The 18,163-nt window shown below is 37.1% G+C and overlaps 2 protein-coding genes across 37 annotated transcripts in view; both read left to right on the top strand.

Annotated features, from left to right (window-relative positions):
* Positions 1-5,526, top strand: part of shank3b (SH3 and multiple ankyrin repeat domains 3b) — a 33,343-nt gene extending 27,817 nt beyond the window's left edge. For 10 of the 35 annotated variants that reach the window (XM_073947047.1, XM_073947037.1, XM_009300184.4 and 7 more), the window contains 3 exons: positions 20-1,895; positions 2,078-2,107; positions 2,751-5,526. In XM_073947047.1, the coding sequence (XP_073803148.1) occupies positions 20-1,895; positions 2,078-2,107; positions 2,751-3,318 (2,474 nt within the window). In that variant the 3' untranslated portion in view covers positions 3,319-5,526. Of the gene's footprint in view, positions 1-19; positions 1,896-2,077; positions 2,128-2,750 lie in introns of those variants that run through there. The other 25 variants (XM_073947051.1, XM_073947046.1, XM_073947042.1 and 22 more) reach the window with 8 other exon arrangements.
* A 2,846-nt stretch (positions 5,527-8,372) lies between these two features.
* Positions 8,373-17,923, top strand: tymp (thymidine phosphorylase). 2 transcript variants are annotated; one of them, XM_009300182.4, is made up of 10 exons: positions 8,373-8,423; positions 9,077-9,248; positions 9,349-9,545; positions 11,497-11,595; positions 12,991-13,120; positions 13,193-13,311; positions 14,378-14,540; positions 14,725-14,952; positions 15,158-15,298; positions 17,301-17,923. In XM_009300182.4, the coding sequence occupies exons 2-10, from the start codon at positions 9,113-9,115 to the stop codon at positions 17,453-17,455; spliced, it is 1,368 nt and encodes a 455-aa protein (XP_009298457.1). In that variant the 5' UTR covers positions 8,373-8,423; positions 9,077-9,112; the 3' UTR covers positions 17,456-17,923. The 2 variants fall into 2 exon arrangements, with proteins under 2 accessions (XP_009298457.1, XP_073803157.1); XM_073947056.1 differs by lacking the exons at positions 9,077-9,248; positions 9,349-9,545.
* The last annotated feature ends 240 nt before the right edge of the window (positions 17,924-18,163 follow it).

Here is an 18,163-nt window from a genome sequence, read left to right as displayed (position 1 = left end):
ACTGAGAATTGTTTTATAGGTGCTCCTGAGGATGATAGAATCTCAGCCCTGATCGGAGAGCATCGCTTTCCAAGAAGTTCCTCAATGACTGACAGCTTTAGACAAGATAGCATCCCACCCCCTCCACAGACAGCTCCCCCACCACCTCCGACTCCCTATTTCCTTGATTCAGGGCCACCTCCATCCTTTCTTCCACCTCCGCCCCCTTCACGTGCTGCCAACCAGAGTCGCTCAAGCTTCCGCCCAGGAGCAGAGCCGAAAATCCATGGCCCAGTCACAACAGATCGCCAGCGAAAAACACGCTCCATGATCATTCTTCAGGACACCAGCCATTTGCCAGTGGAGCCTACCCCTATTACAAGACCGCAAACGCCTACCTCTGGACCGGTTCCTCCAGAGCGTGGTCGTAGGCGTGGACCACCTGTGGAGAATCCGTATGCTAATGTAGGTCGATTAAGTGCTGTCTATACTCCCACCAAACCTCAGCGTAGAAAGAGCCCACTAGTCAAACAAGGACCAGTCGAGGAGGGAGCTGCTGCTCATTCTAGCCGAGACCCTTCTCCATTGGGAGGTTCACGAATTCCTCACAGCAGCCGGGCGGAGCAGTTCCAACAGCAGGTTCTCTCCGAGCGAGCTAGGATCACACCTCCTGGGGCTCGACGCAGGCCTAGCGTTTTTCTGTCTGTAGAAGGGGGAGCAACAGAGCCACAGACAACTCCATTACTCTCTCAGTCTCACTCAGTGGATGAGTTGGCTGAGTTACCTCCACCTGCACCAATGCTCTCTCCTGGCCCACCACCAGGGGGGACAACTTTTATACACCCTCTAACAGGTCGACCACTCGATCCTTCATCACCTTTAGCACTTGCACTGGCTGCACGAGAACGTGCACTTAGTGGCCGAAATACACCCACCCCCACACCTTCGCCCACACCTTCGCCCACTCAAGGTAGAGCAGTGGAAAGGCCCGAGACAGAAGGAGGAGCAACACCACCTGCTCCTCTTGAGGCTCCTCCATCTAATTCCTGGAGAGATGAACCAGTCAGCATCACAGAAACGGCCAGCCAAGTGACTAGTGGTAGCCCAGGGTCTGGAAGAAGCCTTGAAGAGGCGCTCGCTCCACCCGGGGTGCAAAATATCCAACCTGCGCTGATGGATACAGAACATACCCCACCAGCAGTCCCACCCACTCTACCTTCCCCTGCCCCTACTCTTTCCAATCTGACTGCTCGAAGTATGACTATGAGCTCAGAGGAGGAAGCGGAGCCCTACACAGTGACACTTCCCCCTGCATTGCTCTCATCCAGTGATGAGGAAACCAGAGAGGAGCTTCGGAAAATAGGCCTGGTTCCACCGCCTCAACCTTTTGCTAATGGCCTTCTAATTAAAGAAACATCCAAAGCCACTCTGAGCATTTCACCTAGCGGGTCACGGCCATCCATTGCTAAGACCTCCTCTGGTAAAGCAAGTGATTCAACAGCAGACTCTGGGGTTGAAGACCCTCATATGGAGACCACCAGTACTGTTTCCACAGTCTCCAGCATGTCCACTTTGTCTTCAGAGAGCACAGACTCCGCTCATGCAAGCAAACCACGTTGTGGGGTGGGGCGTGGTCGCCCCGCCCATCTCAGGGACCCACTGCTTAAACAGTCATCAGACAGTGAGCTGCTTCCACACCCACCCAGCACAGGCCCCAGCCGTCCTCGCTACCTATTCCAAAGACGTTCCAAACTGTGGGGGGAGGAGCCCCGGGCCCAGATGGGGTCATCAGATGAAAGTCGGCCTGCTGCTATGGGGGCAGAGTTGCTTAGCAAAGACACTCATTCACTGGGTGAGGAGCCACCAATGGGAGCACCACTTGACCCTGGCAGGAGATCGCCTGTGGGAGGTGCCAGGTAGGACAGAGCTGCTCAAAACTGTGCCAACTTTAGCAAGCACACGCACACCTGCATGAAACACTGCACAAATTTCAATATCATTTAGCAATACACCCAATTGACTTTTGACACCCTTAGCCACACATCTGGTTAAACTGCCTTTCCATAACACACATTTGTGTGTCTGTATGTCCTTGCAGATGTGAGGAGAATGGAGGAGAGAGTAAATCGTAGGTTTTTAGCTCTGTGGGTAAAAACAACTCCTTGTCTAACTAACTTTCACTAAACCCCTTACTGCAGCCATTAGTTAAGCTGCAAATGCTACTGTGGGCTTGTCTTAAAAGGCTTATGGTAGTTCATTGTGCAGTAACTGAGGCATTTCAGCTTCTGTCTGTCTTTGCGCAATGAAACTGGAATTTTCAGTGTACCACTAAGGGACAATCGATTAGCTTTTCAATAAAAAGTCAAATGAAACAAATGTTGAATTTACATTTAGTTTATATTGCTGCCTTATAAATGGTGAGTTTATTGCAGCAAGTTTTGGATGTTTACAAAATGAATACCAAAAGCATGCTGTGGTGGAAATACTGCAATATACTAATGCATTTCTTTATACCATTTCTGAGGACTCCAGTTTTATAATAACTGCTCTAACTGTCATTTTATTGCATTAAGTTCTTACTGCATGCTCAGCACTATTAGTATCTTCACAAACCCAATGCTTCTAGCATTGGATTCACTTTCCTTTTCTCTTACATTAGTTTCCCAGTAGTTTCCCAAAAGTACCACAGTTAAAACTCTTTCTTTGTTTACCTTTTTGCTTCCACTAGTCCTTTCTCTCTCTTATTAGACTCTTATTTTGTTCTTTCTTAGACTTTTTAGTAGTTTAGGAGAGCTTCACACCATCTCACAAAGGAGTTACGGCACCACCTTTACAATCCGACCTGGCAGCCGATACCCAGTGACCCGTAGGACTCCAAGCCCTGGAGCCACCCCAGAACGGAGTGAACCATTGGGGCCTGTCCGTACATTCGGCCCACATCACCACCATCATACAATCCTCAAGTCTTCTAGCCTAAGTTTGCCCCAGGAGCCCAAGGAGGTTCGTTTTGTCATGAGGAGTGCTAGTGCTCGAGCCCGCAGCCGCTCTCCATCCCCTTCTCCATGTGCCTCCCCCTGCCCCTCGCCGGTACTGGGAGCCCCTCTCCTGGCCCTGCGACCGTTCAGACAGCGCCCCCTAGCACTGTGGAGTAAGTATGATGTGGGAGAGTGGCTAGAGAGTGTGGGACTAGGGGAACATCGTGCACGCTTTTTAGAGCATGAGATTGAAGGAGCACACCTGCCTGCCTTGACCAAGGACGATCTGGCAGAGTTAGGGGTGACACGGGTTGGACACAGAATGAACATTGAACGTGCACTAAAGCAGTTGCTAGAAAGTTGAGGAGAGCTGAAATGCAGGATGTAGTGCCATCACAAAATAATTAAATTGTACTATTCAATTTTAAAGTTATCCCGAAGTCTAACGCCATAGATTCCAACCCACTTTGTTAGCACTGCACAGCCATTATATAATACAGATTTCTTTTTCTCCCAAGCACCCCTGATTTAACACCCACAAACAAAATCCACATTTCCTTACTAGTTTGCAGCCTACTAAGTGTAAAAATAACATGCTGGACGGGAGAGTGGACCTACTGCGCAATATCTTCTATTTACAGCTACAGGTCTTAGAAAATCAAACTGGCCATGTTTTAAATGGATCTTCTGCACAATAAATTATATAGCCAGCAAGCAGCCATCTCCTTCACATGCCATGTTTTATAATCAAATGATGATGATGAAAGTGTGGCAAACACTACAAACTGCTTTCACATTATCAGAGGAATTTTAGGAATATATTCACCATCTGGATTTGTGTGCATTTCTTGCTTCCAGGAGAGAGACTTCTGAATTTAGAAAGCAGTGTCAACTTGGGTGAAAAAGAAAAGAGCGGAAACCTCTCCTGTAAATAATGCCAATGCTTCCAAGTGCCCAGAATTTACAGTTTGCTCACCGGCCATCTTGCAACTCAACAGTAGATAGCCATGTTAATGGTGATGATTATAAGATGAATTGCAGCAACTGGACTTGGCATGTGAACGCAACATGTTCAAGTAAGAAAGGATCTGACAATCTGCCCTAAACTAGGAGAAAAACAAAAAACTTCTCCCAATACAATACAAGTGTGGCCTTGAGGTAATACTGCCGCCATCTAAAATTTATTAAAGATAGATATTTTCAATCACTACATTCAATTTTATATGTATATGATATATATGGAGTTATATATTGAGAAAAAGAAGAATGTATGAGAATAAGGTGAGATATACTTGTCTTATGCCCTGTGAGATTGTGTCTTACTTTATATTTGTTATTTTATTTGTCGATTATCAACCAATTCCCAAACACGAACACAGTTACTCTTTTTTTCCCCATGGTATAACTTGTGATTTGTGAGTTATAAACGCATAACCTTTGGACTAGTTCATAGTCAGTTATTTAAGAATTTCATAATTACAAATAGACCTTTTTTTGTCTATTATGAACAAATGCTCAGTAAGACTGTATGTGGAATAACTGTATTTGTTTAAACAGGGGATTTGAAATACTATGGGTTGTAGGTATACATTTATTTGTTACCTTTTGTATATGAGAACTCGGCATCAGTCAGTCATTTAAAGCTGGACAATTTGTGAATTGAACATATTTTTCTTTGACATGATCATTTTGGTTATGTATTGTGCAATTATTCATTTGGAATTTGAGTCTTTTCAAGGCTTTCAGTTTAGAGCTATACAAGCAAAACTTGCTACCTAAGGGCTTTTGACACAGTCAGATTAAACATTATGTTATTAAAAATCTGTTTCAACGCAAGTTTATAACTAAAAGTAATAACATGGCACATAGGTAAACACCAAGCTAGTGTTTATTGGCCTTAAACAGCAGTGTGACCCTGACCCTAATGACCCCATTTCTAGTAAAAGGTGTCTACTGTACAACCAAATTACTAAAAGAAGTGAATATACTGTGAATATTGAATTTGTTTTTCAAGTTGTCATTTTAAATTTCCCAAGATCTCCATTTAATTAACCAAATGCTGAGATTATATTGTGTCAAACATTATATGGTAACTAGCTTGACTGGTTTTGTTGTGTTTGGTAAGCTGGAACAGTAGGTGTTGCTATGGTTTACACATCTAACTGACAGTTCAACTCTGCCAACTAAGGAGAAAAATCCTCACACTTGTCTCTCCTCTGGTTGGTCAATTTGCACAAAGATGTGGGTGCTACTGTTTATAAGCCATCTGCATAAAATATTATTGTACTTCCCTCATCTGTCCCTGTTTTTCTCCCCCTCCTCTAATCCTCACTCATTTACCCTCCTAAACACGATTATGTAATTAATAATTACTGGTGTAAGAAGGGTGTGGCAGCCATATTCATTTAGTTTACTACTTTTAGGAGCTCTCTCTTCTGTTGTTGACTTTTTTTTTTTTTTTTGGACGAAGTGATTTGAGGATCAAGCTTTTTGGACATGTTTGCTTTCAAATGAGAAAATGTACACAAAAATATTATTTGACTTGTCTGTTATTAAAGATCATCTCTCAGGCTGTGGGGATTAATTCAATAATATATCACTCTTCTGTGGAGAAAAGGTATGGGGTCATGTTTATTCCTTTACACATTTCAGCATATCCAAAGAACTACTTAAAAAGTTCAACAAAATAAACCTATGAAGGAATTTTATTATTAAGATGAAAGAGCACAGAACATTTATATATTCATTGAGCCCAATCTCATGAGGAATCATAACTATTTAACGTATTGTCAGAAAAGTGGCTAATCATATAAATTCATTTGAACGTCAACCCTAAACCTGAGCAAATTGTACTAAAATGTATAAATGAGATGGTACATATTAATATTACTAAGAATTATTTATATTACTATTAGTATATTAGTACAAATAACTAACTCAAAACGAAACATTGTGAAAATGAAACCGAGGTCCTGACTCTCTGTGGTCATAAAAAAATCCCATGCCACTTCTCGTAGGGGTATAACCCCGGTGTCCTGGCCAAATTCCCTTCATCGGCCCTTACCCATCATGGCCTCCTAATCATCCCCATCTACTGAATTGGCTCTATCACTGTCTCTCCACTGCACCAATAGCTGGTGTGTGGGAGCACACTGGTGCCGTTATCCTGAGGCTGCCGACCAAATGGATCATCCAAGTGGATGCTGCACACTGGTGGTGATGTGGAGAGACCCCCTTCATGATTGTGAAGCGCTTTGGGTGTATAGCCATACACAATAAATGCGCTATATAAATTGCTGTGAGATTGCATTTATTCATCTAAATTGCATTGATTCATCTGTTTCTCAACCACGTTCTAGGAGGACCACCAGCTTTGCACATTTTCTATGTCTCCGTAACCAAACACAGATGATTCAGATCATCAGCTCATTACCGAAGACTGAAATACATGTAATGGGTGTGACAGAAAAAGGAGACATCCAAAACATGAAGTGTTGGTGGTCTTCCAGGAACGTGGTTGAGAACCACTGACCTAAACATCATTCTCAGCACTGAGGACAAATTCAGGATTTTATTTAAAAGTATATCACTGTGCAAAGGTATGTTTTATACTTCTAAGCAAAGAGTGATTTGGAATTTATCCTGAGTGGATCACGTTCATTACTCAGTCTCTTGTTCGTTATGTGCACGAGCTTAAGCACAAGCAATAGATTTGAATCTGCTATTCACTTAAATGTCCACTGTTGTCACTAATAATAAGAGTTTCTGAATTCTTCATTGAGCCTCTTTAATTTATTCTAATACATTCCAAACCTTGCTAACTAAATGACCAAATCAAGAGAGAAGAAAATGGCTATCTTTTAATGACGCTCATTTACTGCAAATACAATCGTCATGCTGAGAGAATATTGATTTCTGTGCACCCACTGACAAACCACACTGATTGTATACATATTACAGAAATCTGCCTGAATATACAAAATATATAACTATGTAATAATGTCACATAATAGTTCACAAAATATTTTTTTAGTGGTGCATGTTGTCACTACGCAACGTGTCAATGCTAATTTGTAACAAGAAACAGTAAGTACATCTAAAGTTCTTATGAGGCAAGTCATTTCACTTGACGGCCATCTCTGAAACACCTCTCGGGCCGTATGCTCAGGCATTCTGTTTGAATGGGGAAACCTCAAATACTCCAAAATTGCTTGCCAAGGTTACGATAAAACTTTATATCAGGAATCAACAATAAAATTAAACAACAACTGTGTCTTTAATTTAATTTCTAAACGTTTGAATCACACAAAATCAGAAGAAACTCACGTCTGGTTTGAGTACCTCCCCTGGAGAATCATCAGTCTATAGTGATCGCTGATTGGCTCCAGTACTAGAAGGCGGGGCTTTACTCGCCATATTGACAGTTACACTTTTCCCCATTCAAAACTATACGAGTAACACATCTTGTGTATTCTATAGTCTTTGCTAAATTTCATACATCCATGTTCAATCACTAATCTGTTTTCCAACTATTTTGAACAGAAATCGCAGCAATAATTTAAACAAATACAAAAATTAATAATTCATAAAACTGCAAAACTAAAAAAGTGTCACAAAATGTTTTTGCTCAAGCACAACTGTTAATAATAAATGGCATTTAAAAGCCCATGCAGAGTTCAGATGCAAAAACCTCTGCTGTCTGAAATTGTCTTCTAAAATGACATATTTTTAAGACTCCTGTGTGTAGGTTGAGTAATTTCACTTTTACTGCGATGAATAGGTTATTTTAATTGCATTTAAAGTGACATAACTAAACAAACATAGGAGCTGGAAAAAAAATAGAAGATTTCAGATGACACAAAGGTTTTTGCATCTGAACTCTTTATTATTTAACTTTTACAAATATTAAATATGGGTGATAATGTAGTAGTTTACTATTTATATATAAACCATTTGAGGCCACCATTGCTAGCATATGGTTGAAAACAAGATTTGTGCAACTGGACTTTTGACTCAAAACCTTGGGTTACTACTGACAGCTCTTCTGACAATTCCATCATGTGACACGTTTCCCAGGTCTCACAAAATGCTTAACAGATGGGTTATATTAAATAAAACAATGTTAAAATATACTATATACTGACAGTAAATAAATAAAAATAAAAATCAAGCTGTTTAAATTTATATAACAATACTCATTTAGGATTTTGTTTTTAAAATAAGCATCATATTTATTACATAATATATTATATAATTATTATTTAAAAGGACTGCTGGAATTTATTGGCACTCGATGCTGTAATTAATGATATTGCCTAAGGTATCTGCAGATGTAAGCCAATGGAGATCTATTGACAGTGCATGCACGTTCATGACACATTAACCAGCCTCTTTTGAATGCACGTCTGGGTCACTGGCACATGTTCTGACAGCGTGCAGTGATTCAGGTGGTTTTACTCTGCAGCTAAAGTAAGTAAATGTTTGTTTCACTTTTTTTTGTTTTTATCACAGCAACCAGATGTTGAAGTTGAATATTAAATAGTCTTGTGCTAATTGTAGACACAGAAAACAACATGTGTTATTTTTCTACAATTTCCGAGTGAACAGAATTGCTTAAAATCCTGAAAGGTTAGAGGGAAAAAATATTAAGAAAAAATAGTTTGCATATGGTGTTGTCTAATTAGAGGTTTAGTCATGTTTTTTCACTTTTAGTCTTGAGTTTAGAAAATGTTTTTTTAGCTATTCGAGGCATTCTGATTGCAAATGCTTGCAGTGTTTTGGAGATCATTTATTTCTTACCGCTGTAGTGAATGGTGATTGGCTGAGGTCCCAACTCCTTCATTCTCACTTGCATTCATTTCTAGAAACACAAAAATTGATTCATGATATTAGATTTAAATGCACAAAATACAGTGAAATAATTCAATAACTATTAAATACTGTACTTTTCTTAATGATCTAACTTTCTAGTTTTTATTACAATATTAAAAGTGTTTCTTTAAATATTTATCTTGCGTAACCTTAAAGTGAATGGATCACAAATTCTATCAACAATTGTACAGCATGTGTTAAATCTATTATGCAATATTTTAAAGTTCCTGTTTTATGCCTTATACATGCAGCTCTTGACTGAGCAAAACCCATAATTCAGTGTAAAGATGTCATCTGAAGATGACACAATTAGTTTCCCTGAGCTTATAAAGCTGAAACGAAATGGTGGACAACTCAGTCTGGCAGAAATACACACTTTTGTGCAAGGAGTCACAACAGGAGCCATCCAGAAAAGTCAAATTGGTAAGAAGATGATTAGAAATCCAGTGTACATTAAAGATAAGATACTATGAAAACAATTTTGGTGGATTTTTACAAATACAACTATGTTGCACCTGCATAGGCGCAATGCTAATGGCAATATGGCAGAAAGGCATGACTGATGAAGAGACCCTGGCATTGACACGAGAGATGATGAACTCTGGAGATACGTTTAAATGGCCGAATGAATGGCTTGTTTTGGACAAACACTCAACTGGTGGGGTTGGAGACAAAGTCAGCCTTCCACTCGCTCCTGCTCTGGCTGCATGTGGCTGTAAGGTATGGGACGTGCTAAAGAATAATCCATGATGTGCATTATGCAATTTTAACGCACAAGTAGAGGCAAAGTCCTGTTCACCCTCATCTATATGAGCAGTTCCAGCATTATGGATGTGATGTTTGTAGTAGAAATTCAAAACAAGTATATGTTTACATTATTTTGAAACATCTGTTTATATTAGGGCTGCGCAATATATCGTTGCATATGCACATCTGCAATAGTCACATTGCAGGATCTGCAATGTTGATTTGGGATTGTATATTTTAGGATTATATATATATTATTATATTGAAATTATATAGCCACAGTTCAAAATACACAACATTTGTGGAGTTACTGCAGAGTTAACCCTAAACGGAGTAAAGGTTTATCATTTCCACATGTTTTTAAGCGCTAAGAGCATTCAGCATTTTTTGTTTTCCAATTTCTATACCTGAACACGATTTGACTATACCTTGAAAACCACAAAGCAATGTTTTTTTTACTGTTATATTTGCATATTACATTTCATGCATGATTTGTTTCCCTACAAAATCATGTCAATCGATTGTAAATTAATACATTTTTTCCAAATAGGGCTATTCAAATCATCTGGCTAAATTATATTCATATCACAATATAGATCGCAGAAATACAAAATATGCAATAATACATAATAATACAAATTTGTATAATACAAAATGCCAGATTTTTCTAATATCTTTTTCTAGTAGTTTATATTTTCCAAAACAACTAACCACTAAGTTGTGGGATCAGAAAAATATCAATCTGTTAACATTTTTTATATTTTAATTATGGAAAATTAACATGCATTATGGATGTGACGAAAAAAGTATGCTAGTTTACAATATACAACATACTTTGCATAAATTCTGTGAATTAAACTGCCAAACGCCAAATAAATTATGCTAACAAAAAGGATAAGAGTTGGCTCACTATAGAACAAAAATTATTTTTACTTTAATTTAAAATTTTTGCATTTATGAGGAAAAAGCTTTGTTATGCATGTGACAGATGTGAAACTGTCACTTATGTGAATTGCTCATGTGAAATTAAAAGCACCTGTATAAAACTTTTTTTTTTTTAAGTGCTAAAATATTACAGTTTTTTTTTTTTTTGTTAATATGTGTTGTAATTTAAGAAGACAGACATTTAAACCATTTTAAATAATACAGTGCAATACATTTTGGGTTGTTTTTCCACCAAAACTCATTCCCCATGAGGAAGCCAGGATATGTAGAGTTGTAGTATGGCACAATATAACATAGACCTAAACTATGACTTAAATGACATATGTAGTAGAAAACATGAAACATTTAAAACATTTCTTCGTTTTTGGACGCCATTATTTTAATTAACGTTAACTTAACGTTAAGTGGAAAGCGTTTGACATTTGCGAGGATTTTGCATCTTTACAAGAAAATATAATCATGCTGGTCACTATTTACCACCATTATAGACGAGTTTTTATATAAATTACTTTTATATTAGTTATTTTGTACTGGGGTAATGTACGTTAAAAAATTTGATTGTTTGGTTTACCTGTAGCCGTGCGTCGTCTCTACCAATGGAAGTCGCGTTTTTGTTTGTCACTTTACAAAAACATCGATGCTTCGTCCTCTTTGCTTAAATTCAGTAGTGTTTATAAACATTACGATGATCCGGATATGTTTTGGTAAGGTTATTTCAATAATACAGTTGTATCGCGCTTCATCATTAATCGTTGGTGATTTGGTGGTTGGTGAACCACCTGTGCGTTCAACAACAGTCAAACGTACAAGCAAACCCAGCCAATCACAATCGAGTATTCTGACAGGCATCATAAAGTAAGCAAAACATTCTCTTCTCTGACTGTTTTTACCGTCAACCAAGATAATGTATAACGTTAGCTAAGGTAGAATTATTTAAGACATAAGTGCATATTGTTTTATTGGATAATGAACATTTTAGGTGCCCATGATAAGCGGGAGAGGACTGGCACATACAGGTGGCACACTGGACAAACTGGAGTCTATCCCTGGGTTTAACGTCAATCAGTCGGTTCAACAGGTAATGATGAGAGATAAAATACCCTATTTATCAAGTGATTAATTTTGGTATACTAACTATCTGACTAGTAAAAAAAAGGTTCAAATAATTTCATCCTTCGGCGTAATCCCTTTATTCATCAGGGGTCGCCCCAGCGGAATGAACCGCCAACTTATCTATCATATGTTTTACACAGACAGCGGATAACCTTCCAACTGCAACCCAGCACTGGAAAAGTTCAAAAATTTTATTCTCTGATTAAAATATTACAGTTTATACAGACATAACTATTACAATAATAACAACCAAATACATATTAAATTATTACATATTAAATGTTTATTTTATTACAGTTTTATTATTATCATTTATTACAGTTATTTGCTATAAATTCAAAGTACTTTCAATATGACTGCAAAAATGAACCAAGTCATTAGTAGCAAGTAGGCTACTAACATAATCTGCTGATTTTATCCACCCAGACTAAATCCTGTATGTTTATTTAATGCAATGATATTTAATTTCTTTTAAATTAATTTTAAAATTAATTAATTTTAAATTTTTTTGTTGACTTTAATGCTTTTTTGACTTTAATGCTTTTAAAGCTTTTTTTTTTATTTTTTTTTATTCATCACAGCATGACGTCTCTACCTTAATCAGACATACGGCATACACAGTATTTCCCAAAACACTTACTTTTGCTTTAATACTTGACAAAACTCAGTTCATGTAGGGCTGCAGAGTTTATACCAACCTGTAGATTTAAAAACAAATGCAGGACTCACTCAATTAGCTTGATCAGGTGTGTTTAGTCATTCATTTATTTTCTTTTTTGGCTTAGTCCCTTTATTAATCAGGGGTCGGCACAGCGGAATGAACCGCCTAAATATCCAGCATATGTTTTACACAGTGAATGCCCATCCCTGGGAAACATCCATACACACTCATTCACAACGCACAATTTAGCTGACCTAATTCACCTATAGCCCTTGTTTTTGGACTTGTGGGGGAAACCGGAGCACCCGGAGGAAACCCACGCAAATACGGGGAGAATATGCAAACTCCACACTGTTCCAGCTGGGACTTGAACAAGCGACCTTCTTGCTGTGAAGAGACTGACAATTCACCTATAGACATGCGCTATAGGTGAATTAAATAAACTAAATCGGCCGTAGTGTATGAGTGTGTGTGTTAATGTGAGAGTGTATGGGTGTTTTTGCATAAAACATAAGCTGGATAAGTTGCTGGTTCATTCCACTGTGGTGACCGCTGATAAATAAAGGACTAAGCCGAAAAGAAAATGAATGAATATCTGCATTCTTAAAACAGTCCTTTTTAAAAACACAAATAAACACAGCCAATATAATTTATTTTCATCATTCATTATTTGATTGATCCTGCTTAAATGAATTCCAGGTCAAGCAGATCCTAGAGGATGTAGGCTGTTGCATTGTCGGCCAGACAGAGAGCCTTGTGCCAGCAGATCGTGTTCTCTACGCCATCAGAGACGCCACTTCCACTGTTGATAGCCTTCCTCTTATCACAAGTAAGATTATTCTGGACAGACTGTGATAGCCGTGTTATTTCTGGTAATGATTTTTGTCCATGCTCTGCACAGGCTCCATCATCTCCAAGAAAGGAGCTGAAGGTCTGAGTGCTCTTGTGTTAGATGTGAAGTTTGGCAGAGCTGCTCTGTATAAAGATCTGGACAGAGCTCGCAGTCTCGCTCAGTGTCTGGTAAGAGGGCTTTTATTCAAGAGAGAAATAAAAATAACATTCTGTCACTATAAAAAATATTTGTTAATTTAATTTTCATATTTTGTGATTCACGGGTGTTTTCCATTTCTTTATGGATGTGAATTGCATTATGGGAAGTTGATCTCTGCTCTGTTGACTTTTGATGTTGACAATAGAACTCTACACTGCAAAAAATGCTTTTCTTACTAAGATTTTTTGTCTTGTTTCTAGTCCAAATATCTAAAAATTCCTAAATCAATAAGATGTTTCTACAAAAGCACAACATATTGTCTTGTTTTGAGAAATAATATGCCAATATTAAGTGAGTTTTCCCTTAAAACAAGCAAAATAATCTGCCAATGGGGTGAGCAAAATAATCTTACGTCAAAAGAAAAAACAAGATTAATTTGCTTACCACATTGGCAGATTATTTTGCTTGTTTTAAGGGAAAACTCACTTAATATTGGTATATTATTTCTCAAAACAAGACAATATGTTTTGCTTGTCAAGAAAACTCTTCTTGATATAAGAAACTTTAGATATTTAGACTAGAAAAAAGACAAAAAATCTAAACAAGAAAAGCTTTTTTTGCAGTGTACAGTTTACCAAGTGACTTTTATTGACATTTTAGTAATAAAGGTATAAAGTAATATAATGTATAACAGATGATATATAGAAAAATGAGTCGGTAAAATAAGAGAAAATGCACTGGCAGTTTATCACAAGGTTTTTGTATCGTAATATACAACACCAACCCACACAATATTTCACTTTAACTCATTAAAAATGTTAATAATAGCCACTTTTCCGAACTTTACAAGGTTAAAGGTTGTTGAAAGAAAGATCAAGGTCCCAAAATGCAATTCAAAAGCATAAATAAATTGGGGTGAAAAATAAAACATGAATCCCAAAATACGGAAAACTGATAATTTATGGATATTTTTTAGTGTGATGAGATGGATTAAAACACCATCTGGTCACATAAATGGGAATGTGTCTAATTTCCCTACTTGCAAACAAGTCAACAAAAATGTCAAGTAAAAACAGAGAGTTCATGTCTCAACAGGTCACTGCCGGGAACGAGTTAGGTATAAAAACAGGGGCCGTGTTGAGCCGAATGGACGCTCCCATTGGCCAGACTGTGGGAAATGCAGTTGAGGTGTGTGAAGCACTTGAGTGCCTCAAAGGAAGAGGCCCAGATGATCTCAGGGAACTAGTCACCAATTTAGGTAAGGGGAAAGACCCATCTACACCAAAGTCTCTTTAAGGCAAGTCATTTCGTTCAGTGGCCATCTTTGAAACGCCTCTCAGGCTTACTGTCTGAATGGGGAGACATCAAATTCTCCAAAATTGTTTGCCATAGAATGAATTGTGTGGAATCCATCACTTAATAAGGAAGTGTGTTGTATTTAGGTGGGCATCTATTGTGGATGTGTGGCCACTCCTCAACCCTGGAGAATGGGAAACATGAAATCGCTGTTAAACTGAAGAACGGAGAAGCCCTGAATAAGTTCCAGGCGATGCTGGAGGCTCAGGGGGTGACTGCAGATGTGGCCCGTTCCCTGTGCTCGGACGAGAGTCGCTACTTTGAGTATATGAAGCGTGCGGCGAATCAGACAGAGCTTAAGGTGCCGAAGGATGGTAATTACATTTCGTGTTCTCATTTGAAAATCAAATATGTTAATTTCTTTATGTAACTCTAACAGCACAGGCAGGATTATACACAGATCTCACCGAGCTCGCTATTAATATTCACTGTTATTCATCTATATGCAATCATCACATCCATTATCTCTGCAGCAGCCATTGTGTGTGTGTGTGTATGTGTGAACTGTTTGATTGACAGGAGCTGTTTTGGACATTGATGGTTTGGCTCTGGCTGAAGTGCTGCACAAACTAGGAGCAGGACGTACTAAATCAGGAGAGAAAATCGACCATAGTGTTGGAGCAGAGATGCTGGTTGAGATGGGACAGCTGGTGCAGAAAGGTTAGTCTCAATGATAGCGATGCATGGCTGTGCTTGGAAGGAAAACTGAACATACTGGCTACTATTTTAAAAACAAACACTTTCTGGGCTACAGTAAAAGTCATGTGACCTTAACACATGGCTTGTTTACTTGATGAACTCATTGCCAGCAGATATCATCTGAGAAATTAAATGTTGTTGTGAATTAAAAAGGACCAGAACCAGTTTATTAGCATTTCTGCTTTTAAGTTACTTAAAGTTTTATTTTAGAAATTTTGATAAAAATTGCTTTGTCCTCCAGTCCTACAAAATAATGTCCTGACTGATAATTATTTTGTTTCAGGCTCTTAAATTGCATGTCAACTGGAGGCCAAAGTGCATTGTGGGATGGATATACAGTGCTCAGCATGATGGAGTACACTCCATTTTAAAAATGAATATTTTTCTCCATTTCTCAATGAATATAGGCAATGTTTTTAGGTGCATTTAAACAAAACCGACTTATTAAAAAGATGTATTTATTAAAATAATATTTTAATCGGCAAACATATTTACAAATTTAAAGATAATACAATTCAAGTCAAATATTGCAAAAATAATTATAACCTACAAACTTTCAACTAAAATTTTAACTATTTTGCTTCTCTTGATTTTTCCTCTTTTTAAAATTTGTCTTTAATATTTTTCTCCAACATTAGACATCTAACGTTATCGTGAGTTATTTTGTTAGATAAGCTCCAGATTTGGCTTCAGTATTAGTACTAACTAATCTAACTAATATGCACAAATATAATATTGTATAGCTTCCTATTAAAATATGAATTTAAAAGATAGATTTGTGAGAGTTGTACTTATATATGCTGAACACATTTTTCCACATAATTTAGAAATTATTTTATTAGAATGAAAATAAATAGTCATAATTGTAGACTTTTAAATTATATTTAAAAAGGTCATTATATTGAGGTCATATATCTTTTTTTTGGGGGGGGGGGGTACTGTTTATATTGTGAAATTCTGTTTTTATTTTATGGGTTTATATCTTGGAATTCAGCTTTTAAGCAATAGAGTTTATATATTACAATTCTGACTTCATTTCTTGGCAATCTAAGTTTATATCTAGTAACCCAGAATTTATATTTAAATTTATAATTTACATTTCGATATTATAGCTCACAATTGTGAATCAGAATTGCAGGAAATGAAGTCACAACTGTGAATTTTAAACTTGTTGATTATACTTAAAAAGGTAAAAATATATAATTTTGGTGATTTATAAGTTTGAGTTTATATATTGAAACTTATTTTTTGGTGATTCTAGGTTTATATCTTGCAATAGTTTTTTGCATTGTTATTTCTTGCGGTCACATTTGTATATTACAATTACAACTTTATTTCTTGGCATTCTGTGTTTATAGCAATTCAGAATTTATATTTTTACATTTTAACTATTTTGTGCAATTTCAATTTTATAGCTCACAATTCTGCGTCAGAACTGATTGAAATGAAGTCAGAATTGTGAATTTTAAACTTGTAAATATCTAAAAAGGGGAAGAAATGGTCTTTCTGACTTAAATTTTTGATGATACTTATTTTATGGTGATTTTAGGTTTATATCTTGCCAATTATTTCTTGAACTGCATTTATATATTACAATTGTGACTATTTCTTGGCATCCTGCATTTATATCTAGCAATTCATAATAAATATTGTTCAACTTTTACTTTATTTTTTGGCATTTTAATTTTTTTTTTCACCTATTAACATCATTCAATTCTGAATCATTGCTACCTTTCCCATAATGTAGGATGATTCTACACAAAACATTGTTTCCAAAACCAAAAGGTCATAATTGATATATATATATAATTTTATATATTAATAAATGCTATTGTAGAATAATTCAATGTGTTGTAAAATACACCACCAACTACTCTACCATAGTTATATAGCCTATATTTTTGTGTAGTGTTTGTGTTTAAGCCCAATCGGTCTATTAATACTCCATTTATCCAATTGGCAGGTCAAACGTGGATCAGGATTCACCACAGCAGCGTAGATCTGAGTGCACAGCAGCGTTCTGACCTGCAGAAAGCTTTGGTCATTGGCCGCCAAGACCAATACAAAGCTGCATCTCGTATAGTAGAATTCATCTACCCAAATCACCACATGTCCTAACACAACCTCATTCAAGACTTTTGTTTGTGAAAAACATTTCAGTTTCAGAGTACTGTTACCAAGAAACTGCATTGTTTATATGACTTTGATGAGCAACGGTGACCTTTGAGCTCACATCTGGAAAATCGTTAAACATATTTGCTTACCAGTAGCTGCAGTATTATTGTCGCCAAGGTCTGCTTTAATCCTGTCCTGAAGCTGCAAAGACGAACAGATCTAATCCAAATCACCCAAACTAAAAGATCAAGGCCTTTAGGTTGAATGTGTAAATTGCATCCAGGTGCGTTTGTTTGGACAGGAGCAGGAAGGTGGATCTGCTGGAGCAGGACTGAGTTTATATTCACACAGATATATAAAACACTAACCTTAAAAGACGTTTGTGTAGTGTACATGATGATGACCAAGGATATTTATAAGCTTTCAAATGAATTGCAAGAAAATAAAAAAAGTTCAGATTCTACTATGGGATTTTTGTCTGGACTTTTCATCATTTTTGTGGTGTATTAAACAGTGTAAAACCAAAAAGTGAAGGTAACTCAAACCATTTGAGGAAACCAATTGCAACAAACCATTTAAGTTAAAAAAACTAATCCTAATAAGTACTGTGAACTTACTCCATTTGAATAACTAAAGCAATTTGAGCACAGTAAAAACCCAATAAGAAAACTCAAACCAACTGAGTACTGTAAAACCCAATAAGGCAACTCA

Source organism: Danio rerio, chromosome 4 (assembly GCF_049306965.1).
Source record: "Danio rerio strain Tuebingen ecotype United States chromosome 4, GRCz12tu, whole genome shotgun sequence".
NCBI lineage: Eukaryota > Metazoa > Chordata > Actinopteri > Cypriniformes > Danionidae > Danio > Danio rerio.
The sequence above is the reverse complement of the archived record's forward strand: the minus strand, read 5'-3'. Positions and strand labels throughout refer to the sequence as shown.

What these genes read in the sequence shown, in the direction of transcription:
- tymp (XM_009300182.4), top strand. Translation starts at nt 9,113, where the DNA reads ATGTCATCTGAAGATGACACAATTAGTTTCCCTGAGCTTATAAAGCTG. An exon ending in GGAACTAGTCACCAATTTAG is followed by an intron (nt 14,541 to 14,724) that starts GTAAGGGGAAAG and finishes TGTTGTATTTAG; the next exon opens with GTGGGCATCTATTGTGGATG. An exon ending in GGGACAGCTGGTGCAGAAAG is followed by an intron (nt 15,299 to 17,300) that starts GTTAGTCTCAAT and finishes TCCAATTGGCAG; the next exon opens with GTCAAACGTGGATCAGGATT.